Source organism: Clarias gariepinus, chromosome 15, assembly GCF_024256425.1.
Source record: "Clarias gariepinus isolate MV-2021 ecotype Netherlands chromosome 15, CGAR_prim_01v2, whole genome shotgun sequence".
In the NCBI taxonomy this organism is placed as follows: Eukaryota; Metazoa; Chordata; class Actinopteri; order Siluriformes; family Clariidae; genus Clarias; species Clarias gariepinus.
In genome coordinates, this window is record NC_071114.1 from 13,557,302 (window position 1) to 13,573,352 (window position 16,051).

The window sequence follows — 16,051 nt, forward strand, 5'->3', positions numbered from 1 at the left end:
AATACTAATAAAGCAGATACATTTATTTATAGCCATTTATTTTGGATATTTATAACCATTTATTAAGTAGAAACACAGCAAAAATGCTATTAGTTTCACTTTCATCCCCAATAAGAACAATAATAGTTAGAAAAACAGAAATTATAAACATCTGTGTATAAAAAAAGTCTCTCATGCTAGTACTCTGTATCACTACACATCAGTAATACATATTTATATATTCACAAGCCTTCCAAAAATAGAAAATAATACCAAATATCAAAATAAATAACAAAAAGACAATGCTGTGAAAATCACATCAAAGACACATGCTGGCACAAGAGAGATCTTTTCCAACATGCACTGCTTCCTATCTACAATATCTGGAGTAATGGTTTGGGTGAGGTCAGACATCAGTGCACTGTGTGCGTGTGCACATGCCTGTGTGTGTGCGAGTAAACATGAAATAAAGTTTTGTGTTTACATGCTCTCACTTATCTAAACTTTACTAGGTTTTTACTGACAGTCACACATAAAACTTTAGATCCTCTCACAACATCTGTGCAACATTCATGGGTTCTGCAGTCTGCAAAATTTTCAGACTTAAAACATTCGTCATTACAAAGAAATTAGGAAATTTAATATAAATTCTATCTGTAACTTATTTTACACTTACTGACACTAAATTATGATAAAAGAGCAGTGACATCATTATGGCCTTTTGTGTGGAGAAACCACAACGAAAAGAATAAAAACCTGTTAACTAAAACTCTGATACACAGGCTAAGTTTAGTGATTAGACATTATTTGACACTTGAAAACAGGAGTTGTAAAGGTAGTTATGGGGAACTTGTTTAAAATAACTTTTTTAGAGTTCTAATATGGCTATGTATCTGCTTATTATACGTCTCTCAGCACTCAAGAAATTATCAATACCTGGAGGATTGCCAAGATGGCTAATGAATGAACTGTTTACTTTCCTGATAACAGCTGTGTCTTAAAATGCACTCACGTAGAGATGGGGAAAAAAGAAAATCAGTTATTCAATTATAAATCGCGATTCTTTTTTGCTCACTCACTCACTCATCATCTATACCGCTTTATCCTGTATTCAGGGTCGCGCGGACCAGGAGCCTATCCCCGGAGACTTAGGGCACAAGGCAGGGTACACCCTGGACAGGGTGCCAATCTATCGCAGGGCACACACACATACACACACTACAGGCAATTTGGGAATGCCAATTAACCTAACCTGACATGTCTTTGGACTGTGGGAGGAAACCCACCAAGCACAGGGGAGAGCATGCAAACTTCATGCACACAGAGACGGTAATCTAGCCTGGCCAGGATTCGAACCCGGACCCTGGAGGTGCAAGGCGACAGTGCTAACCACTACACCATTGTGCCGCCTCAGTCATACATTTAGAATGATGCAACAGTTTCAAATTGTAACAAAATTGGGGAAAATGTAATATTTAATCTGGTTATTTATGAAATCATGATACATATAGAATCACAATTTTAATTGAAAATTAATCGGCACCCAGGTATCGTGATAATAGTGTACTGGTGATTCCCATCCCTACTACTGTATGTAGTAACAAATTTTGTAGGGTAGCAGATATTGCAAATTACTGTGCAGTTATCTAATTCACTGAACTGCGCCAGAAGAGCAAAAAACACAAAATGTTTGTTTTAAAGAAGTGTTCTAACTCTTTCAGCGAGCAAAGCACATTCTGGTATGTAATCTAAAAATCTAAAATCCCAAAATTTGCTTGTATTTAATTTCAGTTAATCATCCGCGGACTAACAGTATATCTCTTTATCAATACCACTTTAAACAGAACTAAAACTACACCATTTTAGACATAGTTACAGGTTCTAGTGAACACAGATAAATGAGATATTTCATATCCACTGGCGAAAAAATGAAGCTCTAGCACCACTGACCAAATCTTGCCCCTCCTGACGATAAACCATTTCCCTAAAGCTTTAACCAGTCATTATCTCTGACCTTCATTGTGCTGTGTAAGACCGCAGAAGACTTGAGGGTGGAACAGCTACGTTTCCAGCCCTGAGAGCGCAATGACTGGAAATGAAGGGGTACGATCAATGCAGGGATATATTTACCAGGTTAAACAAGCACAGAGTGGTTGCACACTTGGTGCTGTCCTAACACTTAGAAGGGAGGCAAGACAGTTCGAGGTTGCTATGGGAACAGCACTGGGATTATTCTGAACTGACTTTCTTTTGCTCCCTCTGGGGAAATTATGTAAAACAGATGCTACTTTATAAAGGTAATCAATGCAAACAAGTCAATAAGTTCCTTTGAAATCTATTGTTTACTACATTTGCACCTGACACACACTTCACAATGTCTCAATCATGCACTCACCTTATAAATCACACATGCAAGGCACACATGCTCACACACACACACACACACACAAACAAACACACAAATGATATAAAACTTAGACATAATGGAGGATTGGCAGGGTGTTTAAAACATACATCACTCAAACATGCCAACACTGCTAACAGTAAACCAAGAGGGGCTAATAGTAGCAGGAGTAATGGTATTATGCAAAACCGTGATCATGTTAGCTCCCATAGCCCTTATCTACTGTTTGCCCTCATACGCATTGTAGAGAAAATATACTACAGAGTTAAACTTCAATGTGTAAAAACAACTAAACAGAGGTGAGATAACGAGTCATTGTTTCTCTAAATTCATATCATTCCCAGTGAGATGTTAAGAATTTTCGAATAAACGCTGATCCTTTGCTTTGTAAGATGTATTTGGTCCACTTTGTATGTCCATGTTTATGTTTTTGCTTTATAATAATAATGTTCTTGTGCTTGATTCAAAAGATTGCATAATTTTCAAAAATGTTGGCCACATTAAACAGTGTGCCTTTTAGATGTAGTGGAGAAGAGCATCTCACTGAGAACAAAAGAGTTATACCCTGACACTGAGACACCCATGTAAAGGTGCAGGAATGATTGAAAGAAATAACAAGGCAGTTACAGAAGATATTTCCACAATCTCAGACATTATTATCTTATATTAAACAAGGACTCTGGGGTATTAGGGCTCTAGGAGGCATCGATGGCACTACATATATAGCGACCCTGCTTTCACTCAGGCATATCTCTGCTCTACAGTTACCAAAAAAAAAGGATCCTTTTAGACATCTTTTGATATGACGGCAGACAATATTATCTCTCTTATATATCATTGAAAGAATATTTGCAATTTTTATATATTTATGTATGAATAACTATACATAACGTGTTGTTCTTTAAATATCTTTCAGCCATGAGGTTGTGTCATATAATATGTACTTTTAAAAAATCAAGGACAACACAAACATCAAGTATTATAGAGATAGAAGGATTTGTGCCTGTATATGTTTATGTGCTGCACTGTGCTTGTCATACAAGCCTCATAGCAGGTTATGGCAGTGGCTTAGGTATCACTATCTTGTGAAATTGGTCCAGTATATTCTGATCTGCAGTGTGTGTGTGTGTGTGTGTGTGTGTGTGTTATCAGCCTGTTTTAGTGCAACACTCAACAGAGAAAGCAGGTGGGCAGTGATTCTTCAAATCTGCAATTCCCTCATCAATACCTTTAGCTTCCTCGGCCCTCCTCGGCAGAGCGTTGGTCAGACTTGAGTTTGACAAACTCTTTAGCCACATCATCATTGTTGCGCTGTGAGAGAATGCGCAACACGGTCAGGCCTGTCTCGTCCATGTGGATGCGTTTAGCGAGTGGGAGCCAGCAGGCCACGCTACCACGTGGTGCCACATCCTTTAGCTGCAGCACAGCCATGCCCACGGTGCGGTCCTCCCGTGCAAAGCAGTAGTCCTTCACACACACCTGCAGCTCATAACACTCTGGCCCCACCTCGTTACTCAGCGTGCTATAGGCATGGTTACAAATATAAGCCTGAGGTTACATCGGGAATAAAGCTGATCCATCTTGAACATGCAATACAGCAATAAAACTTAACTATAATAATTATAATTTACTATAATTAATAATTTACCAGCTACATAAAGGGAAGAGAACTAGCCCACATATTCCACAAGTAAATACAAGTTTAAGAGTCTCTATTTGCATTGTTATAATTTTTCTGATTTATTTAACAGATGTTTATTAGCTTACTGAGCAGGTTATGTGGCTAAAGAATTCTCTAATACAGGTCCAGTGGCTAAAGGCTTGTATTCTAACCATGCAGAGGTCACATCTGTTTCCACATGTTTAATCAGTTCCTCTTTGGTTTCAATCAACTATCAAATGTGCCTTACTGTATATTTGGTTGAAATGAAAGCCCTCAGCCACACACGCCTTTTGTGGACAAGACTAAAGTCCCCTGCTCTAATACCTTATGTAGTTGGTTTAAATTAGTGATATTATAAACAAAACTCAGGGAAAAAAAACAAATTTCTTAAATATTAATTATACTCACAATGTAAATGTTTCATTGTATTTGGGAGCCCAGCTGTTGTTCTTTGATTTAGTGGCGTACTTCCTCTTCTTGTCACTCAGATGAGGCCCGATGATGTAGACCTCCACAAAGGGTCGGAATATTCCAGACGTCTGCCACCTCAGGTCGTTTGCTGCAACCACTACAGAGAGAGGTATTGCTGCTAGTAATGTTTCTGTTTATTACAGTGAAGTAACCAACCCATGCAAGAAATATCCCAAACATGGTTTAGAAGCACTGCCTTTTACTTTTACCTTTTACTGTAACCTTGTGTTCGCCGGTGTTGGGATGAGTGAAGATCTCAACGTGGATGGACACCTCTCCAACCGCATCATCCATCCCAGAGACTAAGAAGAAGCGACAGACAAGAGCATTCACAAACCAGGCTCTCACCTCTCTGTGCCCTAAATCTATCAAGTTTTGTGTAGATTTTGAAGATGACTGGCTACAACCAAAAGGAGATTATGCCAGCAGAGAGAAAATATTGGTTTTAATCTTTATTAAAGTAAAATTTTGTTTAAATAATACTTCAAAATAGCATATGACAGTTTAGTAAAACCTGAAATATTAAGACTTAAAAGTATTCAAAACATTAAGATGAGTATACAGTAGAATAATTATATATTTACAGTAAGTGAGTTTATGTAAACACATTTTACATTTGTTTTTCTTGGTATAGGAAAATTCATAAAATTCGTCTGTGATAATTATAACAGATGTGGTGGGCAAATTTTGAGACATTTATAAACTCTCGAAATTGTTAGACGTCTTTAAAGAGATATATTAAGACACGAGCTGTGCTAACTCCTTAAATAAGTAAACAACTAAAAGGACCATATAGAGGCCCACTTTATGTGAGATCTGTGTTTGATCTGCACACATGCTGTGGATGGTGACTTGTTCAGTGCAGGTTTGTAATTAAAGAGGAGGAGAGTGGTGTCTTCATTGCTCCAGGAGTGGAAGAGAGAAAGGCATCGCACTGAACTTCCACTATCTTCCACCGGCTTACAATCAGGCGGGGGCATGCCGAAACATGCTAACTTCTACATCAATTGCAGACTTTCAGGGATGGAGCCATCACCTCTGAGTGATCAGTCCTAGCAGCCACTGCAAGGTGTGTAATAGACATTCTGCTAGAGGGGTCACACTATGCTACAAAGCCATGGCATGATGGCAAGATATAGAGAGCTTCTTTGTCATATTCAAAGCTAGGTGGTCAAATTAAATTTTAGATTGCACAATTTTTTTTTTGGGCCAGGCAGTGTAGCTTGTACAGGAAAAAATATCCTGACATTTGAAATTGAAATGCCCAAGTAAATCTGATAAAATATTATTAAGCAGCTATTGTTGACAACTATAATCAATAGTTCTCTGATTTGGAAAACAACAGTGCTGATTCTACTGGGCATGTGGCTGACAGCAAATATAAACTCATGTGAAGTAGCTGAGAAACTCTAGAAGCTCTGGAAAAAACCAACCAACCAATGACCAACCACCCCCTTATAGTTTAGATTATGCCCACTTCTGATTTACCTTTGAGTACAGACACAGATACAGATATTTGGAACACTCGACAGATACACATGTGACATACAGCAGGTAATACCCCTCTAGCAGAATGTGTGTGTTAGTAAGGAGAGTCCCAGAGCTTACTGAGCTTTTGCTCCATGCTACGAAATGTTGGGTAAAAAGGGGAGAGGCAACATGCAAACAGGTACTGGCTCATTTGTCCAGCAGGGGGCAGCAAGTCTGTTCCCCCATTTTCTGCCCAGGGACTCCAATGGGCCGTCCATACTCTTACACATGCAGGTTGTTGCACGTTTTGCGCACGCACACACACACACACTTTAATCCTTTATCTAAAAGGTTTCCAGCTGTCATCAAAATCTATTCACCAGCTGGCTGTAGCAGGCAACAGTAAATGTGCTGTAAACTTCAACTTTTTCACTGTATGCATGTGTGTATCGTGATGGTGAAACATGCTGATGACAGCACTCCCAGTGGCTAGGCTTTTCTGAGTGTGTTGTGCCTAAAGGGACTTGACAGCACGGGGTTGATGGTGATACCAACATTTCAATTTCTGCACCATGGCCCAGTTAGACAGCACAGTTCAGCAGGCACTCACTGATTCACTCTGCATTAGTAGGATAAAAATAACTATTTAGGGTGCTGTGTTTTTAATGAAATCACTCTGACTGCAGTATTCCCAAATCCAGTGAGAAGAATGGGAATGAAAATGTTTCAGGGCTAATGTGGTGGTGTGTCCAGGTTTTCATACAGGGGGTGGGGTGACGGATGGCACTACCTAATTATGTACATGACGTGGCTGCACTGGATAAATATTTAATTTGATTGACAGTTGTGCCATCATAATGCTACAGTGAACGATTTTTTAAGCCTGCATAAATTCCATCGGTGTTAGATTGGCTGAGGGGTGTTGCACAAGCACTGGGTGCCTAAGATTTTGCGTACAGAAAGGATTGACCCTTAATTCAGTATCCATTAATAATAGTAATTCAATACGTAAATTCAGGTATCGAATAAATACAAAGCTCTGATCACATGATTGATGAGAAACTGATCATCTCAGGCATTTGTTGCTTCAGTTTGCTTGCTGCCACTTGAGCGCACACACACACACGCAAACATGTGAACATGACTGAGTGACTGAGCCAAGGCAAGTCGTGAGTTGCAATTTGAACATGATCCCATCTATTACCCACATGGTTAATATTATTGTTGTATAATTATTTATTTAAAGGGTAGCACTTATATGAACCGGTCAAATGTCTTCACAAGTTCTAAACAGTAAGACAGTTTTCTGTTCTTGTGGGGACATTTGGTTCTCATTTCTAACACACACACACACACAAGCTTCAGGGTTTTCTTCATCCTGTAGTGCTGGTATACATGTCTGACCAATGTATGAGCACATACGGCAAGTCAGTCCCAAGACCCTGTACATGCAGGGCAGTGATGTTGAGACTGCCTCTCTGGGAGGATATGAGTGATTGCAGGGCATGCGTTTGGGCCACTTAAATGGGATGCACATGATCTGATAATCATCCGAGAGAAGCTTTCGGCTGGGCCATTGATGGGTGGTCCTTAGTGGTGCAGGACATGGGCTCTTTGTAAACGTACCCTTTTCGGGGTATACATCCTCGCTATGGGTGAACCTTATCCCCTTCCCTCCATGAACTGGTGAAAAGACAAGGGAGGACAGGATGGAAAATGTGAAGCATTAAAAACAGACAAGAGTTTGGGGATGTATAGGGAGACAAAAAAAATAAATAAAAAAAGGAAAGTAAATGAAAGAGAAACAACAGAAAAAGAGAAAAGAGAGCAAGAGAAAGTAAGAAAGAAAGAGAGACAAAGAGACAATAAACGAGCAATTCATTAAACAATTCTAGCCCTTATAGGGTTTTTGAAATCTTAGAAATTCTACTATAGATTCAGCTGTCTTTCAATGATCTGCTATGGCTTTTACTCAACATATACAGACACAGTGCATTTCATCCAATACTTTGTTAATGTATTTAAATACTTAGCTAAAGGAATGACATTTATTCTAATTACATTTCAAGTGATTCTTCATTAAAAGGGCTTTTCTGCCAGAGGCACTGAAAACCAAACTTGTTCAGGATAATAACAGGCACTAGAAAAAAAGGAAGGAAAGAATGAATATACCAATCTTTCCAAAAATATCCTAATAGAACAGAATGTAGACTAAAGTAGAACCAGAGGCGGAAACACTGTCAAAAAGCAATAAATGTGCATCACAACTACAGTAAGTCAATTCTCAAGTCATGCATGCAAGTAATTATACCATTACACCACTAGTCAAAAGTTTAGGCGCACCTTCTAATTCCATAGTCTTTCCTAATTTCTGAACAATGCTAAGGGCCTTTTATTTTACTTAGTACTATAGTACTAGTTTATATTACTGAGATGTGTCTGCTACTTATGCTCTGTAAAGCTTTCATAACCGCTCTGATCTGAAGTGTTGTTAATTGGGAAGCTCTGAGTCTGGTAACTAAATTAACTTCTCTTCTGCATCAGCTGTCTTCACGAGAGCCAGGTTTATCATGGTGCTTGATGGTTTTTGCAAATTCAATTAACAATACTGTTCTTGGAAGAACTGTTCCAAAACAGCTGACCTTCAGTCATAGTAAATGACTGTTGTTTTTGTAACTTAATTACATAATTCCATATGTTTTATTTCATGCTCATCTGAAATATTGTTCTAAAACATAGGAAACAAATCACTAAACCAAAAACTAAATAGGTCGTATGAGGTGGCAGGGAGGAGGATTTTAATCTGTTCCACACAAACTCTCTACTGTTGTCCCAGAGGGCTCATTAGTTGGTCCTCTTCTGTTCTCCCTCTATACCTGGTCTCTTGGTGAGTTCATATCCTCGCACGGCTACTCATACCATTGTTATGCAGATGACACACAACTTATTCTCTCCTTTCATCCCTCAAATACTCAGGTTTCCAACCGGATGTCAGCATGTCTGGCAGACATTTCATCCTGGATGACAGCTAAACAAAACTGAACTGCTTTTCATCTCAGGTGATTCATCCCCCTGTCAAGACCTTGTGATCTCTCTGGACATCAATCGGGTCCACCTTACTTGTTCTTGTCAATTTTACTTTACCACATCAGAATTCAGCCATTTCTTTCTACACAGGCTACACAGGTCCTTGTTTAGTCCCTTGTTATTTCAAGACTGGAACACTGCAATCTACTCCTGGCAGGTTTGTCTCTGTCCACCATTCATCTTCTGCAGTTGATACAGAATGCAGCTACACGTCTTGTTTTCAACCTTCCCAAGTTCTCCCAAACCACCTAGCTCCTCTGCTCCCTGCACTGGCTTCCTGTAGCTGCCGGCATCAAATTCAAAACGCTGATGCTTGCATAACAAGCTAAAATAGCCCAGCACCCACTTACCTTTAGGCTCTAATCACACCCTGCACCGCACCATCCCACCATCTCTCAGAGATTGAGGAAGACATACAGCTGTACTGTTTTTAGTTTTGGCAACTACATGGTGGAATGAACATTATCCAAGGTGTCCATATAGCTGAGTCTTTGTTTCTATCCATTTCTTCAATCTGTTAATCTCTCTCTCTCTCTCTCTCTATTTCTCTCTCTCTCTCTCTCTCTCTCTCTCTCTATTTCTCTATTTCTCTCTCTCTCTTTCTCTCTCATACATAAATAAATAAATAGGCAAACAAATAAATACATAAACCTTTCCAAAAGTTTGCCTGATAGTACTTAGTTAGTAAACTAGTAACTGTGTAAGGATCTATCCAATGACGGAAACTTCAAAGCCCTTCTTGTAAGTCGCTCTGGCCAAATGCCTAAATGTAAATGTAAGAAGGTGCATCCAAACTTTTGCCTGGCACTGTATATCATTACACAGTATACTGGGTACTAGCTTCGCAAATTAGATGAAACTATGCTAGAAAAATTTAGTACTGTTTAAAATGTATTTTTTTGTTAATATCAATAATATAAAATCCTACTGCATTACCAAGCAAAAAATAAAGCGAGCCAAATTCTCAACCATAGCCCTTGGAACCAAGAACATATTAGCCTCTTTTTGCATTATTATTTATTTTTTTTAAATAAATATATATGCCTATATACTGTATTTAATTTTTTTATTTTAACAATCAACTATACAAACATGACTAGGCAAAACAAATAAAAAATGACTGACATAGGCAAAGAAAAAGCACAGATACATATGATCACATGTTTTTATGTTGTTTTCTGTTGTTTCTATGACCAACAACAATAACAATAACAACAACAATAATAATATAGGCATTTGGTGAATTTGACATTTTTGTGATGTCATTCTCATATTCTGGTAGCAGTACAATTTCTGTTTTAAAATAAATAATGTGATTCTACCTGATATATATACGAATGCAAAGTTTAATTTCTGAAGCTTCTCCCGTTGGCACAATGGCAGGACTCCCATATAAGCATTTTTTTTTTTTTTTTTTAATCGGTTATTAACCTACCCTGTGTTGCTGGCACAGATCTGGAATGCTTTAATTTTAAAGGTTATTTTTGTCATTTTAAGACATTCAGATGGGTTTTCAGTGTGTGTGGCCGAACTAAAGAAAAACATAAGAAAAAGCCATTTTCTGGTTGCTGTCCTTTTCTATTTTTGTATTGGCCAGAGCTTAAACAAGGCAATTAAATTTTCCCCTATTGTGATCTCAAATAAGAGGATACACTCCCCCAGCTTGTTGCTTAACTCTGCTGTTCTCTGATAGGAGGGTTCACTATAGCTTATTTGCATAGAAACTGAATCTGCATGTTCAGAGGAGGAGAGAAACAAAGTGAGGTTAGAATATGAAAAATTGCGGGGTATTTGAGGGGTATTTCAGCTGGATTATTAACAGACAAATTTTGGGGGACCTCTAAGACATATGTTAAATTGTAATCTTTAAGACTGGAAATATTTTTTTTTTAACTTAGGTGACCCTAATATTAGTTAGTTGCTCATGTTTTTAATGTTTTTTGAAAGTCAAGTCATGAGTAAATGAGCAATTCAAGTCCCTAACTCAAGTCCCCATCTTTGTATTATTTTATCTGTGGAATGCCAAAAATGCAATATGAACAGGACCTTACCCTGAGCATTCTGTGACTGAACAAAGGTTTTGATGAGTTTGTCTGTAGCTTGTGTGTAGAGGGACAAGGCATAATGGAGAGACTGCAGGTCAGGACTCTTCTCCAGAAAGGTCTTCTTTAGGCCCACTCCTCCAGCATGAAAATATTGCTATAAAATAAAGCATCATTATCAGCTACCTATCTGTACAGAACTGTTAGTACAGACGCACCCACACACACACACACACACACACATACACACACACACACACATATACTGTATAGATCAACAAACAAAAGAAACACGAAAGGTAGAAACAAAAGCAATAATTTATTTAAATGATTAGTGGTCAACATTGTGTAGTGTTAGTAGGGTGTAACAGGTTTGTACTTGATTTTATTATTTTTATATTTAAAAAATAAACATTTACTATGAACACATTGAATTAATGCAATATGTGATATTTAGGAGATATAAAAAAATCTGATACTTTTTTATAACATGACAGAAGAGTGTTACCTTGATGGTATCCAAGGCCAACTCAATAACTGCACACTGCTTGGGGGATAAGGCCTTGGCCTCCTCACGCACCATATGCTCCTGTCAGGGGAGTACCCAAACTGTTTGTTTTTTATCATATATAATATTATCCAAAAATATAGTTAATATTATGTTACCTTCAGCTTGGAAAGCTGACCAAGCTCTTTAGCAGCATTGAAAATTAGCTGTGTACCCTGGAGAAGGAAACAAGACACACAGACAGAAGAGACAGGAAAATGATAATGGTAAGGTTATGTAGTACCTCAAGACAAAAAAAAGTCACAAAACGAAATTGAATATCTGAAGAAAGTAAATACACAGTGTTTTTCACACACACAAAATGTAACATAAGACAGTAAACATAGCTATGTAGAGAGGACGGGACTGACAAAACTGTACAGACAGAGAGCTGAAAGGTCCATAAAATCCATTATGTCCAATGCTGATTTGACTACTATGGTAATATTAATGAAAATGATAATAATCATAATAATAATAATAATAATAATAATAATAATAATCATACTACTAATAATAACTTTATTATATTAAATAATTTTTAACCCAGTTTCAGTCCAGGCATCCAAATTGTATACTTCTAAATACTGTAAGTACAAATGAGTAAAAACATTCCACAAATTCTTGAAAAAAACAAGCAAACAGGAATGATTTCCCTAAAAACTTAACCCTTTCTAGCAGTACACTGGCATTCAATTGGAATGCAAACTGATTTACTGGACATTTTCAATCAGTATAGACAAATGAATTAATGCACCAAATCTGTTACAATAGTCAGGACACTGTTGTGTTGGGTTTCTGTGTGTAGCGTATCATGACTTTGTGTTAAGCTACTGCTGAGCAGGGCAATGGGAAATATGGGTACGCCCCCTGCTGGGCAAACAATTCACACCTCTCTGGAGTAACACAGAGAAAAAACACAACTAAAACAGTATATACAGCTGCCACAGTAAATTTTTTTATAAAATATAATTTAAACCTAGAAGAGATGAAGGGAAAATCGATTTAGTTATTAAGCACAATTTTTATGTGTGCTAATTCAAGTATTGCCACAATTTTTAAATGATTTATTACATTTATAATATAAATGCACTAGTTGATGAGCCAGTGACCATAACTAGCTGTTCAGCCATGACCAATCAGGTTGTACATAACCAATTCTGTGCAGAGTGCATGAGCATCTGAGTGGTGCAACAGGAATGCATTTTTATGACGTCACATTTTATTCACTCACGCTTACACCAGTCTCAAAACACTGCATGGGCTATTTAAACTCAAAACACGCGGTCAAGGCTGCATAAGAAGACTGCGTTCACAGTTGCTCGACACATGCTCAAAAATTGCTCAAAGGCATTTGATGCGGTATGGCATCGGCATTAGTTTGTAATCCTAGAGGTGGAACTATTCCTCTGAACTATTACCACACACTCGCATCCCATGTGGTAAGAGTGAATTATTTGCAACGTTTGTTTAGAAATAATAATTATGGCACATGACAGATATGTGCTGCTCAGGGAAATTTAGCTTTTTGTATAACTAAATTTATTGTAGATGTATAAATTTTAATGTGAAGCTGTTAAACAAAGCTAAAATATAAAACAAGGTTCAAGGTTTTAAAATTGTAACAAAATCTAAAAAAAGAAATTATATTAAATCAAGATATTTTTTAAATCACCATACAGAATCACATTAATGGAATCGGTACCTAGGTATCATGATCATGCTGTAAAATTAGTAGGCTAGGTAAAAAAAAAATACTTACTGCAAATGAAAAACTGCACATTCCTAAAACCCTGATTGTATGTAAGCCAATAACCACTAATTTGCAAGGTCAAAAATAAGTTCTAGACATCCCAAAACAGTGAGATATTCCATGCTTGACATCTGGTAAAAAAAATAAAATAAAAGTATGGACTGATAACTATTGATCTAGTGCATTTCAGCGCTAATCTAGAACTAAGATGCTAACTAAAATGTCCAACATAGTGGACAACCTAGTAGGACTGGATACTATAATATCATACTTCAATGTTACTAATTGTATAATTTTACTCAATTTAATTCATTCAATTCAATTGTATAGCGCTTTTAACAATGTTCATTGTCGCAATGCAGCTTTACAAAATCAAAAGGAATTATGGAAATGTGTATGAAATGTGGGAAAATATGTATAAATACTGAATACTGAATAGATAAACACACAATGTTGTGGATTAAGACAGAATGTTGTCAATTAAGATAGAATAAGTATCATCCAATGCTGTTATAGTATTATCCAGAACTACTAAGTTGCATGTTATACTGAATATATAAAAACGTACCACTAAGGATCTACAGGATCTTAAATTAGTAGTTCCCAGCTCTGGTCAAGGAGCACTTTGCAGATTTTAGTGTTTTTATAGCTCTAATGTTAATATGATATGTCTGGTATGTAGTTATTTATTGACATTAAATAAATGACATTAATTGACAAGTGACAAATAATCAACTGAAAAATAATTGACATCAATAATTAATTAATCAGATAGATAAAAATGAGGAAACTATGCAGGTCATGGTACATTAGAAGCGGGGAGGAGAACCACCAGTTCAAAACTATCTATCATAAAAAGATTTAAAGCCACTATCGTTCACTCACTATGGACGGGAACCTTGAAATGGAAAGAGCTATCACTAAAGAAAAGAAACAATCGTTCCTGATTGGTTTGAGATAGGGGAACTAATTGACTGAGAGGAAAAACATTTAGAAATGGAAAGAAAAAGGAAGACAAGACACATTAAACTAAATGGGTTTAGTTCTTACATCACTGTGACAAGCAAGCTTCACCCTGCCCTGTGAAAAGAGGAAATGCATTGTTAACTCCAGAAGTGCTTCTGCCTTTCTCACATTGGTTGAGTGACAGGGACTGACACACTGACATGCCAATCAAAAAAAGTCATACTGATGTATGTAACATATTAAAATATACACTGAAAAAGTCTCTAATTTTAGAAATGTATAAAACAATATCAGGTTTGCAGGCTTTAAGTTTCAAAGTCCTCTATGCCTGATTTGCTCCCGTCCACCTGATTTGGTGAGACCCGATATCAATGCAGAACAAACTGGCAGATAAGTGCAAATGTTGTTATTAGAGTAACCACAAACATATTCTTAATTGAATGATGGGGAAATAAAAAAGAAATAAATGTCAGGGGAAAAAAACAACAGGTACTAAAAATGCAAAGACTTTTAAAATGCATTATACTGTATAAGAAGGATGCAGAGGAAATAAAATTGTTACCATGCGTTTACAATTTTGCATTATGTTGCATTACCAATATGTTTAATGTTACAGGAAAAAAGTTAATAGTATAGTTGTCAGAGACCTAGCTAGGACTAAAACAAAGGAGTGAGTATTTTAACTTCAAGAAAACACAATAATAGGACAGGCCGACAAAACAATGTCTGTTAAGAGAAGACTGTAGATCAAAATCAACAACTGAGACACAAGAAACAGACCGACAGGGGGAGAGGGGTTCGAACAGGTGAAGTTACTAACCAAACCACAAAGCCACCACCAGAGCCACCCAGGCCATAAACCTGCCACGCAATGCAGAGGGAGGAACAGGAGACAGTGGAAGTGTGGGAGAGTGCCACTTCCAGATAAGAAAAAGTAAGTGAAAGACAGGATTAAGGAGAAGAAGGAGGAGAAGAAGTGTGGAGGGGCCCCAGTTTGAAGGATTCATTAAGACAGGCCTTGTTCAAGTCAATCAGGAATGCACCATGCTGCAGCCACCTCAGCTGGAAACAAGAGGTGAACAGGAAGAGGCTAGACAGTGGGAATGGAGAGAAGAGGGGAAGGAGACAGCAAGATGAAGAGACATGATGCATGTATGAGGATGCACATGGGGAAGGGAGGAGGGGGCGCTTGCAGCCACACAGAGCAGAAGGAGTGGGTGGATGGCCACCTGGCACTGACGGACTGCAGGACAGACAGACGCACAAAGAGGAGGGCTGCTGTACTTACTATCATCTGTGGAGGAGGAGGAGGAGGAGGAGCGGGGGGAAGCGAGAATGTAATAATAATCAGAAAGAAGGGTCAGTGAATTTGCAAAGAGCCCCACATCAAAACAAAGCAGCATCAACATTAAAAAGTCCCTGAGTCTGAACACTGCCAGTTTCAGCTCTTCTGCATTAGTGTCTACTGGGTTCCAGAGTGAACGCTTTTAAGAAGCTAAAAAGCTTCTAGTTTAGACATTTATTCCAGAAACTATGGATCTTGAGTAAAGACATGGGGCTCTTTTGTCCAAAAAAACAAAAACAAAAAAAAAACACACAAATAATAACAGATGTATAAAGACAAATAAAATCAGGCTGGTCTCTGATCTCATGATCAGGAGTTTGTTAT

General features: G+C 37.6%; 1 protein-coding gene across 1 annotated transcript in view; it reads right to left on the bottom strand.

The window, feature by feature from the left end:
• Positions 1-37: 37 nt before the first annotated feature.
• The window catches only part of unc13a (unc-13 homolog A (C. elegans)), a 37,987-nt gene continuing 21,973 nt past the window's right edge, over positions 38-16,051 (bottom strand). Inside the window, exons 38-45 of the mRNA XM_053513588.1 lie at positions 14,467-14,496; positions 11,783-11,839; positions 11,625-11,705; positions 11,126-11,273; positions 7,614-7,670; positions 4,727-4,819; positions 4,455-4,614; positions 38-3,905 (exon numbers count right to left, since the gene is read on the bottom strand). Of these exons, the coding sequence (XP_053369563.1) occupies positions 3,614-3,905; positions 4,455-4,614; positions 4,727-4,819; positions 7,614-7,670; positions 11,126-11,273; positions 11,625-11,705; positions 11,783-11,839; positions 14,467-14,496 (918 nt within the window). The 3' untranslated portion in view covers positions 38-3,613. The remainder of the gene's footprint in view (positions 3,906-4,454; positions 4,615-4,726; positions 4,820-7,613; positions 7,671-11,125; positions 11,274-11,624; positions 11,706-11,782; positions 11,840-14,466; positions 14,497-16,051) is intronic.